The 17421-nt window shown below is 35.0% G+C and overlaps 1 protein-coding gene and 1 long non-coding RNA gene across 2 annotated transcripts; both read left to right on the forward strand.

Annotated features, from left to right (window-relative positions):
• Positions 1–4584: 4584 nt before the first annotated feature.
• On the forward strand, positions 4585–7877 carry LOC130667403 (uncharacterized). Its single transcript, XR_008989836.1, has 4 exons — positions 4585–4661; positions 4740–5106; positions 7352–7491; positions 7631–7877. It is a non-coding gene; the product is annotated as an uncharacterized LOC130667403 (long non-coding RNA).
• Positions 7878–8183: 306 nt separating this feature from the next.
• On the forward strand, positions 8184–17421 carry LOC130668817 (neprilysin-2-like). The gene is made up of 5 exons (XM_057471289.1): positions 8184–8205; positions 8313–8515; positions 15560–16535; positions 16614–16864; positions 16940–17421. The coding sequence occupies exons 1-5, from the start codon at positions 8184–8186 to the stop codon at positions 17270–17272; spliced, it is 1785 nt and encodes a 594-aa protein (XP_057327272.1). The 3' UTR covers positions 17273–17421.

Genomic DNA, 17421 nt, shown 5'->3' on the forward strand with positions numbered 1-17421 from the left:
AGTCTATTGTCGGAATTACTAGCATGATAAAAAATTTGATAAATCGGACACGAGTCTGTATTTATAAAAAATTTTTTTTTTGAATAATATGCTTACTGTCAAAATAATAATAAGAATTATTATTTTCCAATTCCGTCCTTATAGGTCGTTCACGTAGTAGATCAAGAGGCTACTATGACAGAAGCTCGGCTTCAAGTTACTCAGAGTCACGAAGTCGATCGAGAGATCGATTCTTGCGTGGGAGATCAAGAGATTATTATTCACGTGCACGATCACGAGATCGCCACGCACGTAGAAGACCACGTGATCGACGTTCAAAAATGAGATCACGAGATCGCTTCTCGCGTACTAGATCAAGAGATCATAGTACTCATACCTATTCAAGAGAACGAGTTTCGAGGGACAGACAAGAATATTCAAACTCTCGTAGTCGGTCCCAGAGTAGACAACCTTCTCATCATTCAGAAGATCGAGGTTCAAAAAGCCGAGACAACCAAGATACTACTCAGCTAAGTAGTGATGAACCAGCTATGCAGAGCACAGAATCTGGAAATCCCTCTAATCCGGTTTCAGATTCAAGTAAAGAAAAAGAGGGGGGACAGGACAGCCAGACGATCTTGACAGCTCAGCCAACACAACTTGATGAGACAATTTTGAAAGCAATTGGAAAACGGTTAGATCCAGACAACGCCACAGGACCTCCAATTGAACAAGAAATTGCGCTGCGCTGGACAGAAATTCTGGAGAAGGGCTTGCCTAAAGAAGAAAAGCTGGAACTTCTGAAAAAATTCCCTACTCCAGAGAATTGTAAATTAATAAATCCCCCGAAATTAAACCCGGAGATTAAAGCATCACTCCCAGAGGGTGCAATCAGTAGAGATGCTCGAATGGTTGAAAAACAGACAAAATTATCTGTATGCCTCACGGCCTTAGGCCGAGCTATCACATCTTTAATTTCAACTGAAGAAATTGATAAATTAAAGGTATTAGAGCTAGTGAGTGATGCCGGTAGAGTTCTTTCAGAAGTTCAGAGAGAGGAATCTCTCACGAGAAAGGCTCTAGTCCTCACAAACTTAAACTCTAACCTGAAAGAGACGCTGAATGCAACAACGATTGGAGAAATGTTATTTGGCAAAGAACTCGAAGGTCAAATAAAAATCGCTAAGACATTGGAACGTACAAGCAAAGAACTGAAAAGTTCAAACAAATCCCTCAAGCCAGCAAAAAATGGTCAGCGCCCGTCCCGTTTGATGACAGCAGCAAAGACACAGACCAAACTGGACGGGCCGAGACGTTCATGGAACCAGAAGAGCACGAACCAGAGGAGCACGTACCAGAGGAGTGCTTACCGGAGTCAGAATCAGAATCCGAACTCAACCCGCAGTCGTTATCCTTCGAGGAGACATTAAATGTAAGTAAACCTGCAGGTAGACTTAGTCTGTTTAAAGACACCTGGGCTTCGATCACCAGTGATCCCATTGTTTTAACGTGGATATCAGGCTATGAGATACCTTTTAGCCGATTTCCTCGACAAAATACCACTCCGATAGAGTCAAAGTGGTCTTCTGAAGAGCTTCGGGAAATCCCGGGGCTCATATCGAAATTACTTGACAAAGGAGTAATTACAGAATGTCAGCACGTCGAAGGTGAATTTATTTCGTCAATTTTTCTAGTTCCGAAACCCGATAAATCATATCGGTTAATTTTAAATTTAAAAAGGCTGAATGAATTTATTGAAACTCAGCACTTCAAGTTAGAGGACCTTCGTACGGCGCGAGATTTAATTTTTGTATTTTGTCGGATGGCCACGGTTGATCTTAAGGATGCCTACTATTTAATATCAATTAAAGAAAATAGTAGAAAATACTTAAGATTTTTATTTAATGGCAAACTGTATGAATTTACGTGTATGCCTTTTGGACTCAATACGGCGCCTTATGTCTTTACTAAAATTATGAGAGTGGTAGTATCTGTGTTGAGAAAGAAGGGACTTATGTCTGTCGTATACTTAGACGATTTACTGTTGATTGGAAAGTCTAAGTATGACTGTCTAAAGAATATTTCAACAACTTGTAAGTTATTGATAAAACTAGGTTTCATAATTAATAAAAACAAGAGTAGTCTAACACCGGAAACTAATAAAAAATTTTTAGGGTTTATTCTAGATTCAGAAAAAATGTTAGTTTCATTGCCATTAGAAAAAAGGTTTGACATTAACAAAAAATTGAATAAATTCTCTCACTTAAAAAGTTGTCAGATCAGGGATTTTGCTTCTTTTATTGGCTCTTTTGGGGCATGTTGTCCAGCAGTCCAATACGGTTGGGTTTACATGAAAAATTTTGAAAGGGAAAAATTTATAGCATTAGAACGCGTGGCTGGTAATTTTGATACAAATATGAAGATTTCAAAATCCTTAAAAGACGACTTCCAATGGTGGAAAAAATCTATCATGACGGCAACAAGCCCAGTCAATAATTTCCAGTTCAAAATCGAGATTTTCTCAGATGCTTCCTTATCAGGCTGGGGTGCATCCTCCGGCGGAGAGAAAGCGCATGGTTTTTGGAGTGTAGAAGAGAAGAAAAATCCAATTAACTATCTCGAGTTGCTTGCAGCCTTTTTAGCCTTGAAATCAATTGCCAGAAAGCTTCGTAATTGTAATATATTACTTAGGATCGACAATACCACCGCCATATCATATATTAATCGTATGGGAGGTATTCAATACAAAAATTTAAATAGCCTTGCGAAGTCCATATGGCAGTGGTGCGAGCAACGAAACTTATGGATCTTTGCTTCGTACATTCGATCAGCAGATAATTACGTAGCAGATTTCGAATCTAGAAGACTTGAACCTGAGACTGAATTTTCACTTTCAGAGTTAACGTTCCAAAAAAATCTGCCATAAATTTAATACTCCAATAATAGATCTATTCGCAAGTCGCTCAAATACTAAGTGTAGTAGGTACTATTCGTGGAAAAATGATCCAGGGGCTGAGGCAATTGACGCATTCACGAGAAACTGGTCGGACGATTTTTTCTATGGGTTTCCTCCTTTTTCAATTATTTTAAAGACTCTTAAAAAGATAAAGACTGATAAGGCTAGAGGTATCGTGGTTGTCCCTCAGTGGACAACACAAGCGTGGTATCCACTGTTCACAAATATGCTAGAATCGGAGCCCATAATATTTAAGCCTAATATTAATCTCATTCATTCTATTGACAGGAAACCTCACCCACTCTGGAAGAATCTTTCCCTGGTGGCAGGAATTTTATCATGGAGGCGTTCAGATTAAGACAGGTACCTGCAGAAGCTGCTGAGCTATCTCTCTCATCGTTAAGCAAATCTTCACTTCAACAATATGAGTCTCCACTTAAAAGATGGTGGTTATTTTGCACGAAACAAAAAATAGCAAGATTCACATTTGATGTTACGCATACTTTAGAATTCTTAACGCAAGAATTTCATAGAGGTGCGTCATACGGATCCATCAACTCGTATAGATCAGCGTTATCGTTGCTGCTAGGACCAGAAGTGGGACAAGACGCCAGAGTAAAAAGATTTTGTAAAAGTGTCGCTAATATAAGGCCTCCAAAGCGTAAATACAATGACACATGGGATCCGGAAATTGTTCTCAAACTGTTGAATCAGTGGCCAGAAAGTGTTGATCTGTCCTTAAAACAGCTGTCACTTAAGTTAGTTATCCTGCTAGCATTAACAACAGGTCATCGTATGCAAACTTTTTCACTGATTAATATTTTAGATGTTAAGAGACAGCGAGAGGCTATTATTATAAAAATTCAAGCAACGATTAAAACTTCAGGCCCTCGGCGAACACAACCAACTCTTACATTGCCATTTTTTAAGAAAAACAAAAAGATTTGCGTTGCTACTACTCTACTAAACTATTTGGAGAGGACAAAAGAACTCCGAGGAAATACAAAAGAGTTGATTATCTCATATCGGAAACCTCACGACAAAGTAACAGCCCAAACCATCAGCCGATGGATTAAAGAAGTCCTTGATATGTGTAAAATAGACACAGATATTTTTACGGCATACAGTACTCGACACGCGTCGACTTCTGCAGCGAAGAGAAGCGGTATCAGTGTCGATTTAATAAAAAAGACTGCTGGTTGGACCAAGAAGTCTAAAACTTTTGCTACTTTTTATAACTTGAATATAATTGAGGATACATCTAGTTTTGCTAAAGCAATATTAAAATAAGAGAGCATGTAACTAAATAAATCATTTCACTTTGTTAATCAATAGATTACTTACGCACGATTAATAATTTTAGTGCCATAATACTTTAAACATCTACTAGTGATCAGAGGAAGAGGCGCGAAATACAATTTAAAGATTAAACGAACTTACCTGTAAGTGAAGTTCTATCTTAATTGTATGAAGCGCCTCTTCCGAATGATCACTCCCTCCCGATCCCAATAATCAAAAATTATTGTATTTTGATCCCCTTAAATATTAATTATGGCACTGCTTTAAATAAATGAAGTCAGCTAGTCGTGGCGCTGGGTTCACGGCGGTAAAAATGTTTTTTTTTACGTACTTTAAACTTGTGGCACAAACTGTAGGAAGTAAGGGTACTACTAGTGATCATTCGGAAGAGGCGCTTCATACAATTAAGATAGAACTTCACTTACAGGTAAGTTCGTTTAATCTTTAAATTTTAATCGTTAATTTCAGCTAAACTTTAATAATCATCATTGTTTGTTATTTATAGAATTATGAATCATTATTTAATATTAATAGCATCTAGATATCTTCTAGTTGAAAGATTACAGACCTACTTGATTTGACACTGTAACATAGCCGTGTTTACAAATAACAATTCGTCATAGATAATAATTATTTCCGAGATCATCAGTCATACGTAGACAATGAAATCACATATTTTTGAAAACATAGTTATTTTAAATTTCATAATCGCCTTTTAATGATAGAGTATCTGTACTGATAACAGTAGAAGTTTTGGAGCGGAAAAATATTGTTGAGAATCAGTGCTCCGTTACATCGAAACCGACATTGTCTGTTGTCATCGCAAGTCTTACCATAATTTATTTTGAACTTTCTGTGACTGCTTTAAAAATGTAAGTATTTTTGAACACATGCGTATAAATAATGGAATTGAATTTAGGGGAGGGGGGGGGGCAGAGCGGGCCCCTAAAAATTTTCAAAACTTTAAAAAATATGGGGGCACAGCGGGCCCCTCAAAATTTTCTATAATTCGGATCATCAATAAATTCGGACGGATAATAAGCTTATCGAGATTTCTTATATGGGGGAGACCGGGGCAAGAAGGCCCCCCTGAAATTTTGATAAAAAAAAAAATTTTTTTTTTTTTTCGTCTAATTACTATAGATCCAATTTACTGGCGCATTTTTAGCCCTACGCATGACACCAGGGGCAAAATGGACCAGCCGAAAATTTTGAAAAAATGATTTTTTCATATTTTCTGGCTGATTCTCTTTGTCTGGGGCAAATTTGGTCATTAAAAATATTCAAAAATTAAATTTTTTTTTTTAGTTTCTAAATTTTTGAAATAAAATAAAATTATCAATAGTCTAAAAAATTAAAAGACACGTTTTTTGGGTTAAAAATAATGACAAAAAAGAAATATAGAATATTTTTTTTTAAATAATAATTATTAATTAATCTAATCTGATGGTTGAAAGCTACAAAAAGTAATAACCGGCTTAGGGAGGCCTCTTTGCTCCGGTCTCCCCTAATGAGGGCTAAAATAGACCACCAAAACTGTTCATTAAATATTTATTATTACTATATAAATATAAACATAAAAATTTATTAAGAAAGTTAAAGATAATAAAATTACATTTTAAAGTTATATCACAGCAAACTATTAAAATGATTTTTTATACTATTAAAATACAATCGTTTTATAGTTCTTTGCAAATATTACACGTGTAGCTTTGCACAACTTTGTGAACACCGGCACATGAATCATGAGCCCAATTTTTACATTGGCCACATTGAGTCCACGGCTCTAAAGATTCCGAGTATAATTTGTCACAAAAAATACAAGCCGTATCATCGACCGATTGTTTTGATTTGCTTTTTCCTTTACCCTCTCCTTCATAATTAATTGTTAAAATAAAATAAAGAATAAAAAATATCAAATCCGAAATTTTTTAGGGGGGCCCGCTCTGCCCCTAATTTTTGATTTTTTCAATTTTAATGGACGCAGCATAATTGAGTGAAAATAAGTATCAAGGGTCTAAAAAGAAGTAAACGCGTTAAAAAAATTAATCATATTATAATTATTTCCCTTAAGGAGCCCGCTCTGACCCCCCCCCCCCCCCTTCCCCTATTAGCTGTCTATATTTTCATTTTCTGGGATAAATTTATAAGCTACTAAAGCGTAAATTTGTTGCATCGAGTTATACTGATAAACGTGAACTAAGTCAAATTGAAGTCACGCTGTAATGAAATTGACTTACCCGAGTCGAAATATTAGACGCAAATTGAACGTTCGTAACGTTTTAAACGGAAATTGAACGTTTTCAACGGTTTAAACGTAAATTGAACGTTTTGAACGTAAACTGAACGTTTTGGACATTAGAAACTCAATTTGACAGCTTTCAACCTATTCAAAACGTAGATTGGAGTATCATAAATCGAAATCGTAACTAAAACCTATTTAGACTTACAATAAGGAAACATAAGCATACTGAAAAATTTTTTTCATCAATTTTGTACTCCTGAATTATAATCACGTCAATTCCGTAAAATTTTTTCGTCCGCCTTTCTGGCTCTGAAATAAAAAATTCGTATTTTAGAAAACAATTTTTTTCAGTTACATACTTCTATCTTTAACACTATATACCTGTTCATATATTATGATATCAAGGTTATGAGAATTGTGATTACAAATATTGAAATAAATTAATTAATGTTATCATTAAACTAAAATCATAACTCATAAGATTACCAATTTTTTACTCAATCTACTTACAAAACGTTAAAAAAGTTCACTTTACGTTTAAAACGTTAAGAACGTTCAATTTACGTTTGAAACGTTAAGGACGTTCAACTTACGTCTAATATTTCGACTCGGGTAGTTGACTTAAATTTTTAAGTTCAAAAAGTCATATTGAAGTAAAAAAAGTGAGTGTCACCAAAACCAAGTTAACGAACTACGAAAAGTCAAAAAAGTCGAAATCAAGTTATTTTTTTGACTCGTGTTAATCGACATTATTTTTTACTTCAAAAATTTATAATAAAATGATTTTATCAATGATCATCATCGAAATTCTTCTCTATTTAGTTATAGTGAATTAATTTTTGAATTCCTCTTCTAATCAAATTAAATTACAGGAAAAAGTTGTGGGTTGCCTCGCTGGCAATATGTATTTCAATGATAATGGCCGAAAATTCGAATGGCACAATAAAACAGTCATCTGGAAATGAGTTAAATTGTACAACTCGAGAATGTGTAAAGGATAATTTGGAATTCGGTAGAAACTTTTTCTTTTATCTTTTTGGCTATCGTCCCAATTGGGCAACGTACCAGAGGGCGGTAGAAACTTATGTTCACTTTATTTTATACAATTTGTTACAACTAAATTCAAATAATTTATTGTCTTATTATTTCAGAACTGGCTTTACTTTCTAATATGAACACGAGCGTTGACCCCTGTGATAATTTTTATGAATTCGCTTGCGGTAATTTTGATAACATCCCCGCTGATTATTATTTCAATTCTGTAAACCATGATTTTGGTTACCCAATAAACTCTATATATGAAAAAATTCTTGATTTAATAATGCATGATCATGTGAAATCACCCAAGCAATTTAATTTCATAAGATACTTCATCTTCTCTTGTGAACGTTTGAACTTCATTAACAATCATAGATGTAATTGTTTATTTTCAATCCATACATGGGACATTCCATACCAAATCGGCCACTTTTTGAGGTCACCCCTTATGGAATGCTCCATATGCATCTATTATATATTAAGGTGTGTCAAAAAAAAAACAATTTTTTATTTTTTGGGTCTCTAAGACTCAAACGTTTTTTTAGAATCTGAAAAAAATTCTCCTAAAAATCAGCCTGATATATCGAAAATTGCGCTGTCACTTAACTAGTAATATAGTCAAGCACCATCGCAATTTTTGAGATATCGAACTCTTTTTTTGGGAGAATGTTTCAAAATTCCCAAAAAAGTTTTTGAGATCTGGAAAAAACAGTCATTTTTTTCTGACACACCGTAATACACATGTACGTTTGATGATTAATCATTTTTTTCATTTGTAATGTTTTAATTATCTAGATTCTAGTGTCAGAGAAGACAAATTAGATGATTTAACTGAAGTAATATCTAAATTGGGTGAGTGGCCTGTTGTGGAAGGCTCCAAATGGAACAATGACTTCAATTGGGTTGATTTTGAAGAGAAAGTAGCTAATCTTGGCGCTGGTGTACCTTATTATCTTCTTTCCGAAGTTACTCTCAATGAAAGAGGTAAGCGCTCTCATGTAAGTATCAATCTAATAATTTTCTGATTACAGGGCTGAAGGGTGGATGGGTACCTCCAAGTTTTATGAAAAAATTTAGTATTTTAATATGTTTTTTAAACATTCCGAAATCCCTTTTGAAATTTTAATTAAGTATCATTTTGAATATTTTTTGTTAATTTTTTTCAAAAATCGGAAATGTCAGTCAAAAAATGTTAATGACTTCAGGTTTATGCTAAAAATCATTGAAGATTTTTTTTCTTCTTTTGCATCTAATAATGACGTGGAATGTAATTTTCTTTGTGTAAATTACTTATAAGAATATTGATTTTAATTAACTTTGTGTCATGTCCAGAAATTTTCATTTTCACCTTTTTTAGGGAATGTTCCTATTGCCCGCGAAAATTTTTTTTTAAAAGGCAGCTGAAAATTTCTCTATTTACATTGAATATCATGAAAAAAAAGTATCCCTAGTAGAAATGAAATCGAGTTTTTGTCTAGTAACTGGCCAGTTTTACTAGACTTAAACCAGAAACTGGCCAGTGGAATCTCTAGTTTTTGTCAAGTAACTGGCCAGTTTTACTAGAGATCCAAGAGAAACATGGCGGCTTTCAAAAAACTGTCACGGTAAAATTTTAGGTTTTGAGGTTATTAAAATTATCAGTTCCTCGGAAAAATAAAACGATTTTTTAAAAAATACCCAGACGAATTAAAAATTAATTCAAATTAATGTATCTTTCTCCGAATTACTCCAAAAATTTATATGCAATAGATAGATAAATCTAACCTGAAGCATGGATATATAGATCAATAAATAAATAAATATTGATCCGCATTGACAGACATTAAAAATTAATTAATTGAAATAAATAAATAATAACTTAAAATAAAAATAATGATTGACAAACAAAATTGAAAATCAAACGAACTTACCTGTAAGTGATGTTCGATTGCAATTATATGAGAGTCTCGTTCGAGATGATTACATTGTAGTACCGCTACTTCCACTAGTTCAAGCCACAAAGTTCAGAGTAAAAATTTTTAAACTTGACGCGGGTAAGCACTCCCACGCGCCCTGGTGTATACATTCCTCATACAGTTTAAAGCTAATCCTAATTTAAAACCAAAAAACAGGAAAAAAGAAACAGTACGATAGGACGAGAAAAAGAAAATAATAAAAAAAAAAAACACAATATAAGTATCACTTACTTGGGGTTGGGATCACTCCTAGAGTGATGAGGGGGCGGGGGGGATGTAATCATCTCGAACGAGACTCTCATATAATTGCAATTCAACATCACTTACAGGTAAGTTCGTTTGGTTTTCAATTATATCTCGAGTCTCGTTCTTCGAGATTACATTGTAGATGTTTAGAGGTATTTATTTAATATTCTATTTAATTTGTTTTTATTTATTTATTTATTATTTGTTTATTTATTTATTTTATTTTATTTTATTTTTCTTCAATGGTTTCTCCCAATACTGATGTGACGAAACAACTTCTGTCCGTATCCACTGGTCTTTTATAAAACCTGGCAAAAACTTGGGAGCGGCTGGACCAGCCTGCAGTACTCTTGATAATGCTCAAATCGATCCCCTTCAAATCTGCTGCTGAAGTTGCAGCGTGTCTTGTACTGTGGGCCGTGAATAACTTGTCGATTCCGGCAGAGTGTAAGCATTGTTTTAACCATCTGCTAATAGATTGAGAACTGGCGCTATGAGTTGGTTTCTTAAAAGTTATGAAGAGATTATTTATATCTCCTCGGACTTCTTTAGTTCTTTCTATATAATGAATAAGCACTCTTGCTACACAAGCCGATTTCCTATTGTTGAAAAAAGGAAGAATGAAAGAGGGTTGAGTAGCTCCTACACGTGAAGTCTTAATCTGGTCTGTAATTCTTATTGTAATGTTACTTTTAGTTGTCACAATATCACTTATTTTAATAAGGGATAGGGTTTGTACCCTCTGTGGTGTGGTCAGCGCTAATAAGGAAACTAATTTAAAAGTAGTATCTTTCAGGCTCAATGATTCAAGTGGTTCTAATTTCTCGGCCCATTCTAATAGTTTATCTGTGCTCCAAACAGTGTCATACTTTGGCTTCGTAGGTCTCATCTTGAAGACCCCTTTAAAGAATCTGCAAATAGCAGCGTCAGAGCCCAGGTCAGTCGCGTTTATTAAATTTATGGCTGAACGTTCGGAGTTAAGTGTCCCATAGGAAGCGTCATCATGAAAACGATCGGATAAGTACTTTAATGATGTGTTCACATTTGCTGCAAGTGGATCTAGCTGATGGTTATAACAATATGTCCACCAGTTTTTTAGAGCTGAGTTATACTGTTTAATTGTATAATTAGTTAACGAGGCGATGAAAATCTCAAAAGCTTCTTGTGGCAGCCGTTTTCGTTGATATGCCTGCCGGAGAGCTTCCCGGCAACCAGGGAAAGGTGACTGCTCAGTGGATGCTGTAACGACCTGCAAGGAGACAGAAGCAAGTTAGGCGATGGATAAAAGATTAGTGGCTCATCTAATAACAAAGATTGGAAAACTGGAAACCAGGGTTGTGTAGGCCAGTAAGGGACCATTAATATCCCTTCCGCTTTATCCAATATTATCTTTTGGAGAACTCTGGTAAGAATTGAAAAGGGTGGAAAGGCATAGAAGAAATACTTTCCCCAATCTAGAGTGAACGCATCTATGCACCAAGCATCTGGGTCTCTCTTCCAGGAACAGAACTTCTCTGTTTTTGTGTTAATTCGTGTAGCAAAAAGATCAATCTCTGGTTTGCGCCATCTATTGATAATTTTTGAGAAGAATTTTTCGCCTAGCTCCCACTCTGTGTCAATGTTCGTTTTTCTTGACTCTCGGTCTGCATCCGTATTTTCCCGTGACGGAATATACGACGCAAAGGCCCAAATTTCCCTTTCTTCACACTATTGCCATATATTTCTCGCGAGTCTATTAAGATCAGGGTACTGAACGCCCCCCATGCGATTGATATATGCAATCGCAGTGGTGTTATCAATTCTTAATAGGATCTCACAGTTCGCAGAATCTCGGGCGAAGCTCTTTAGAGCTAAAAAAGCAGCTATTAATTCTAAGTGGTTGATGTGCAAGGATCTTTCGGCGTCTGTCCAGAAACCCTGTGCATCTTCTTCATCACAATGTGCCCCCCAACCTATCAGTGATGCATCTGACAATATTTCCTTGATGAAGCGAAAAGTTCTGATAGGACATTTAGCTTCCGGTAATTTATTCACCCACCAGGTTAATTCTTTCTTAACGGTATTATTTATTGGCATCGATTCATCAAAGTCTTGATTACTTAATATTAGAGCCTTTAGTTTCTCTCATTCCAGAATTTTTGTATACATCATACCATATGGTACACCCGGGCACGCCGCAATTAAGGCACCGATAAGAGCTGCCATTTCTCGGATTTGGCAGTGATTTTTAGTTAGGAACTCTCGCACTAGCTGATTTATTCTTATTTTCTTTTCTGGAGTTAACGATAATGACATGTCGACTGAGTTAATCAAGAACCCTAAGTACTTGCAAGATTGCTCAGGCTTATTGGAACTCTTTTCCTCATTAATAACGAAACCTAGCTTACTAAGGAGCTCTCTAGTAACTTCAGTGTTTTCTAGGCAGCTTTGGAAAGAATTTCCAATGCATAGAATATCGTCTAAGTATGCCGTTGATATCCTACTTCTCTGTCTTAGCCAGTTAAGTACTGGTTTCAGTAACTTTGTAAATATGTAAGGGGCTGTGCAAAGCCCAAAGGGCATACAGGTAAATTCATATAAACAGCCTTTAAATATGAATCGTAAGAATTTTCGACTTGAGGGTTTTATCGTTATTAAAAAATATGCATCTTTGAGGTCTAAATTACATAAAAAATAACCTTTAAAAATTAATTTTATAGCTGATCTCAGGTCTTCGAGTTTAAAGTGCGAAGTGTAAATAAATTGATTCAGAGTCTTTAGGTTTAAAATGAACCTCTTTGATCCATTCGGTTTAGGGACTAAGAAGAAGGGAGATAAAAATTGGTCCTCTACTGGCTCACAAGTGACAATCGCACCCATTGCTAGTAATTTATCAATTTCAATTTTAATTGACAATTCTTCTTCGGAAGAAAATTTTACTTCTCTTGCCCAGCTTGACGCTTGAAAAGGTTGAGTAGCGAAGGGTATTTCATAACCTTCAATGCAACTTAGAATAAATTTATCTGTAGTTAATTTTTTCCATTCCTGGATAAAATTACTAAGACGACCTGCTATAGTTCTTACCTCTATTTCCTTTTCTCTTGATAAGTTGACCGATTGGTCTTGTTCTGGTTGAGTGGGTTGTTGTATGATGTTGTATGATGATCTGCTGCTCTGGGGATTCGGCTTGGAGAATTTTTGATGTGAAGTCTTTTGGCCCACATGCGAGTTCCCCTGATTTGCATATGGGCTTTTCCAGTTTAAATTTCGTGATGTGGAAGGCTTTGGGTTTGTTTTGGTGAGTTTATTGAAGGACGAAGTCGAAGCGGTAGGAGGAGCAATTTTCATTTCCTTCCCAATCTTCTCTATAGACTTCACCGCCTTGATTTTTTCTGTTAATTTTTCCCCATAGAGAAAAACGCCTGGTTTCGTTTTTTGAAGCAGGTCCTTCATTGGTTTTGAGAGTACCGGCGAAATAAAAGATTTCCTTGCCAAAGATATTTGGAAATGCAATTGGGCCAGCAATTGCCCTGTATCTGCTAGCCTTTTTAGAAGTACAAGGCGATCTACAGGTTCTTCATCGTCTTTTAGAATCATTGAAATAGACTCTCCTATTGCTGACATAGCAGAACCTACTAAATTTTGTTCGGCTCTAAAAAGTTTGCCTCTTTTTACACCCGATTCGTTTAATGTGACCAATACTTCCTCATTTAACTCGAGAGCTTCTAACTTAATGTTTCCTTTACGAGAATATTTATCTAGTACAGACTCCTTACTTTCTTTTGGGAGACCTTCTGAAAGCCAAGTAGGCCATCTAGCGATTAAGCTCGGATGTAAATCCAGATCTTCCTTATTTCCCGTCGTCGGATTTGCTCCTAGTACTGTTTCTATCTCATCATCCAGGACTTTGTTGGCATCAGCTGATGATGCTGATGTCTGGTCTGATGTTAGAGTCTCCTGTTCAATAATTCCTTCCTGATTATCAGTTACTGCGCTAATTTCTTGATCATTTTCCTTCATCGGTGAGTCAATAACCGTGTTGCCTTGTACATTAGAAGATATGTTTTCTTTGGGTGTTGAAGTACTCTGACCACCCCCTAAAACAAAATTTATTAGGGTGGGTATCAATGGCACTAGAATTTTTTGCCTCCTACGTGCAAAGGTTACTAGCCCAACAGAAAAGCACGTCAGCGTTTTATACTTATTGAAAACACTGACGCCCACAACCGACGGTTGTTTACGTATACTTGTGCCAATGTCCATATATATATGCGGATGTGTGAACATATGTTTATACAAAAGTATACATATATATCAATGTGAACACATACCCTGTGCTCACCTGCTTATAACGCACACAAAGCCTTCTTACTGAACATTTGCACATACTTGTATACATATAAAGACAAAAAACGATAAACTTTTAATAAGTTTATTAACGCAATTGAACCTACTAACTTTTTCAAAATGATGTTGAGTTTGCTTTATAAAATCTCCTAGCACGCGTTCTAACCTACATATTCTTTTCTCCATGACGTCGTCTTCATCTCGTTCTCTGCTGCGTTTTTTACTTTTTCCCATATTGATGGCAATAAAGATCAATTAATAATAATATTTTTAATAATTTTCTTAGATTTATTACAATAAAAAATGAAAATTATAAAAATTAATTTTTCTCTGACTGTAGCTTTGCTAGCACAAAAAACGTTATGAAGAATGTATACACCAGGGCGCGCGGGAGTGCTTACCCGCGGCAAGTTTAAAAATTTTTACTCTGAACTTTGTGGCTTGAACTAGTGGAAGTAGCGGTACTACAATGTAATCTCGAAGAACGAGACTCGAGATATAATTACTATAAAATTTATTTATTTAGTCTTTCATTGATTTTAATAATCAAACTTTAATTTATGAATATTAAACTATAAAGACGGTAACATCATTATATTTCAAATGCAAATGTAATCAATAAATCATACTTAAAAATTAACTATAATTAAAATAATATTTTTATATATAGCATATTATAAATAGCATAATAGTTATTGGCGTAACTAGTAGGGTAAGTGATTCATAATGTGTCAGCGCGATGCGTTTAGCACGAGTCGCAGGTACGCAGGCACGAGCGAAGCGAGTGCATACTGCGCACCGGAGACGAGTGCTAAACACATCGCGGGTGACAGATTATGACTTACCCTACATGTTGCGCCCATAGTTTTATTTAACTCATGTTGCGCTATTCACGTTTTATTAATCGCCTAAAAAGCGAAGTCTCAATAGCTGTTTAGTGACATGGTGAAAAAAAAAACATTCGGCATCACAACCTTGGCTACTCAATGGGTAACAACAGGGAATTGCAATTACCCCATATTCAGTAAGAGTTTGAAAGATAGTTACGTTTATTTTCATTACGTCGCAATGGCCGGGATAGTAGACATCTTTATTGCGTTTTGACAAATAATATTTCACCAGTCGGTAAACGGCCATTTAGGGTTCGCATTTTAGGCATGATAAAACGTGAATAGCGCGCATGAGTTGAATAAATAATTAAAATGAAAAAACAGCAATTTTTGATATAGGTTAAACAAGACAAAACTAACACACACATACACACTAGTACAAAAAACATATTAGTGTGACTAATTTGTACGCCTTGATTGTAGGTGGCGGGATTTCTAGTTTTTAGCCGGGATCTCGGGCCAGTTACTGGTTTAAAATCGAGTAAAGTCTAGATTATTTTTACTAGGGATTAAACGTATTTGAGTCCCCGAAAACCGAGTATTTTAGTATCCCGTTTACCCCGCCCATTTAAAATTTAAAAATTGCTTGATAATTTGTTTTTATCTTCTTTGATTCATTGAATAGTTGGATTCACCAAAATTCGAATTTTCATATGAAGACATAAAAAATCACCAGAATAATTCTATGATCAATGCTTACCATAAATATATGGTGGATGTCGCGAAGCTTCTCGGTGCCAATGAAACACAAGCGAAAATAGACCTCATGGAATCACTAAAATTTGAATTAAAACTCATAAATATAAGCAACAACAATAACATATCAAATCATGTTAATAACAGTAACAGAATGTCACTAAAAGAAATAAAAGAAACTTGGCCAGGTATAAAATGGGAGAGATTAATGGCTCTGCCGAACGAAACTACGCAACCTTACTACACGAATGAATCGATAATTTTTGTAAAAAATTGTCATTATGTAAATGAATTAGAAAAATTAAGTAACGAAACTCCCAAAAAAGTGCAAGCGAATTATTTCGTATGGAAGACAATTCAATCATTGATTCCCTATGTCGACTCTAGTACTCTATATAAGCTTCGACTAACTTATTCTAAGATTAGAAATCCATCAAATGTATCTACGGATGAGTCGTGTTTCGGTCAACTTGAAAGTTTGTTGCCAAATCTAATAATCTACTATTATTCACGTCGTTATCCGATCGACGGACGAGCCCAGCAAAGTGTCACGAATCAGTTCATCAAAGATATGAAACAAAAATATTTAGATACTCTGAATAGCACTAGTTGGTTGGATGATAAAACCAAAGATTTGCTGATGGCCGAAATAAATTCTTTGAAATTTGTCGTTGGTTATCCAAGCGAACTTTTTGACGATAAAACATTAGCTGCATATTTTCAAGGTCTTGAAATCACTCCTGGAAATTTTTTCGAAATATATTTGAACATAAAATCATTCATTGGTAAAAAATTCACCGAAATATTAATAAGTTCTAAGAGTTCATTTGATTGGATGACGATTACTGGATTGCAGAATCCGTTGCGAGCCAATGCTTTCAACTTCTACTATGCCAATACTATTGGTATATTATTTTACTATTCGATTTGTTTGAGTGCTATTTTGTGTTAAATAATTTATATTAATCGTTGAAAAATTTAAGTTTTAGGTATCGAATTACTGAGAAATTTGTACTTTAATATAAACCGTCCAGATTACACCAATTTTGCCACGATCGGGTTCATTATTGGACATGAAATAGGGCATAACATTCATTGTTCTTACGATTCCGTTAATAAATTCGGAATAAAAGACAATGGATGGAGTGTATTGTCAGATAAAAAATTCAGTGAAATAAAAGAGTGCTTTATTGAACAATACTCGAATTATTCTCATGAAGCAACTGGAAAAAAGGTAGGGATAATAATGTTATAAAGTAATAAACAGTTTATAAGACGATTTTTTAATGATTTGATTGCTTACTTGTAGCTAGATGGTTCATTCTATCTGAAAGAAAATCTTGCTGACAATTTGGGTATACAAGTTGCTTATTCTGCCTATCAAGACTGGGTCAAAAAGAATGGACCTGAACCAACTTATTCTAGCTTGCCTTACAATTCGAATCAATTATTTTGGTTAACGTACGCAAATAGTTGGTGCACATCAAAGTCATCATTGCTCCAAGTGAATTCAGCCGATGAGCATGCTCCAGTTGATAAACGTGTCATTGGAGTTCTGTCAAACAGCCGAGAATTTTCGAAAGATTTCAAATGCCCTATTGGATCATCTATGAATCCTGTTAAAAAATGTAGCGTGTTTTAGTAATGATCATCAAAAATTTTTATTAACTCTGCAGGCAATATTCTATTTATTCCATTGAGTAATAAAATCATTAATCTATTTACTGATATGTTTTTTTGTCATTTTAAGCCGTTCATAAAACGGTAAAATTATATAATATGTCTTCATGT

The sequence above is a fragment of the Microplitis mediator genome, chromosome 5 (genome assembly GCF_029852145.1).
Source record: "Microplitis mediator isolate UGA2020A chromosome 5, iyMicMedi2.1, whole genome shotgun sequence".
In the NCBI taxonomy this organism is placed as follows: Eukaryota; Metazoa; Arthropoda; class Insecta; order Hymenoptera; family Braconidae; genus Microplitis; species Microplitis mediator.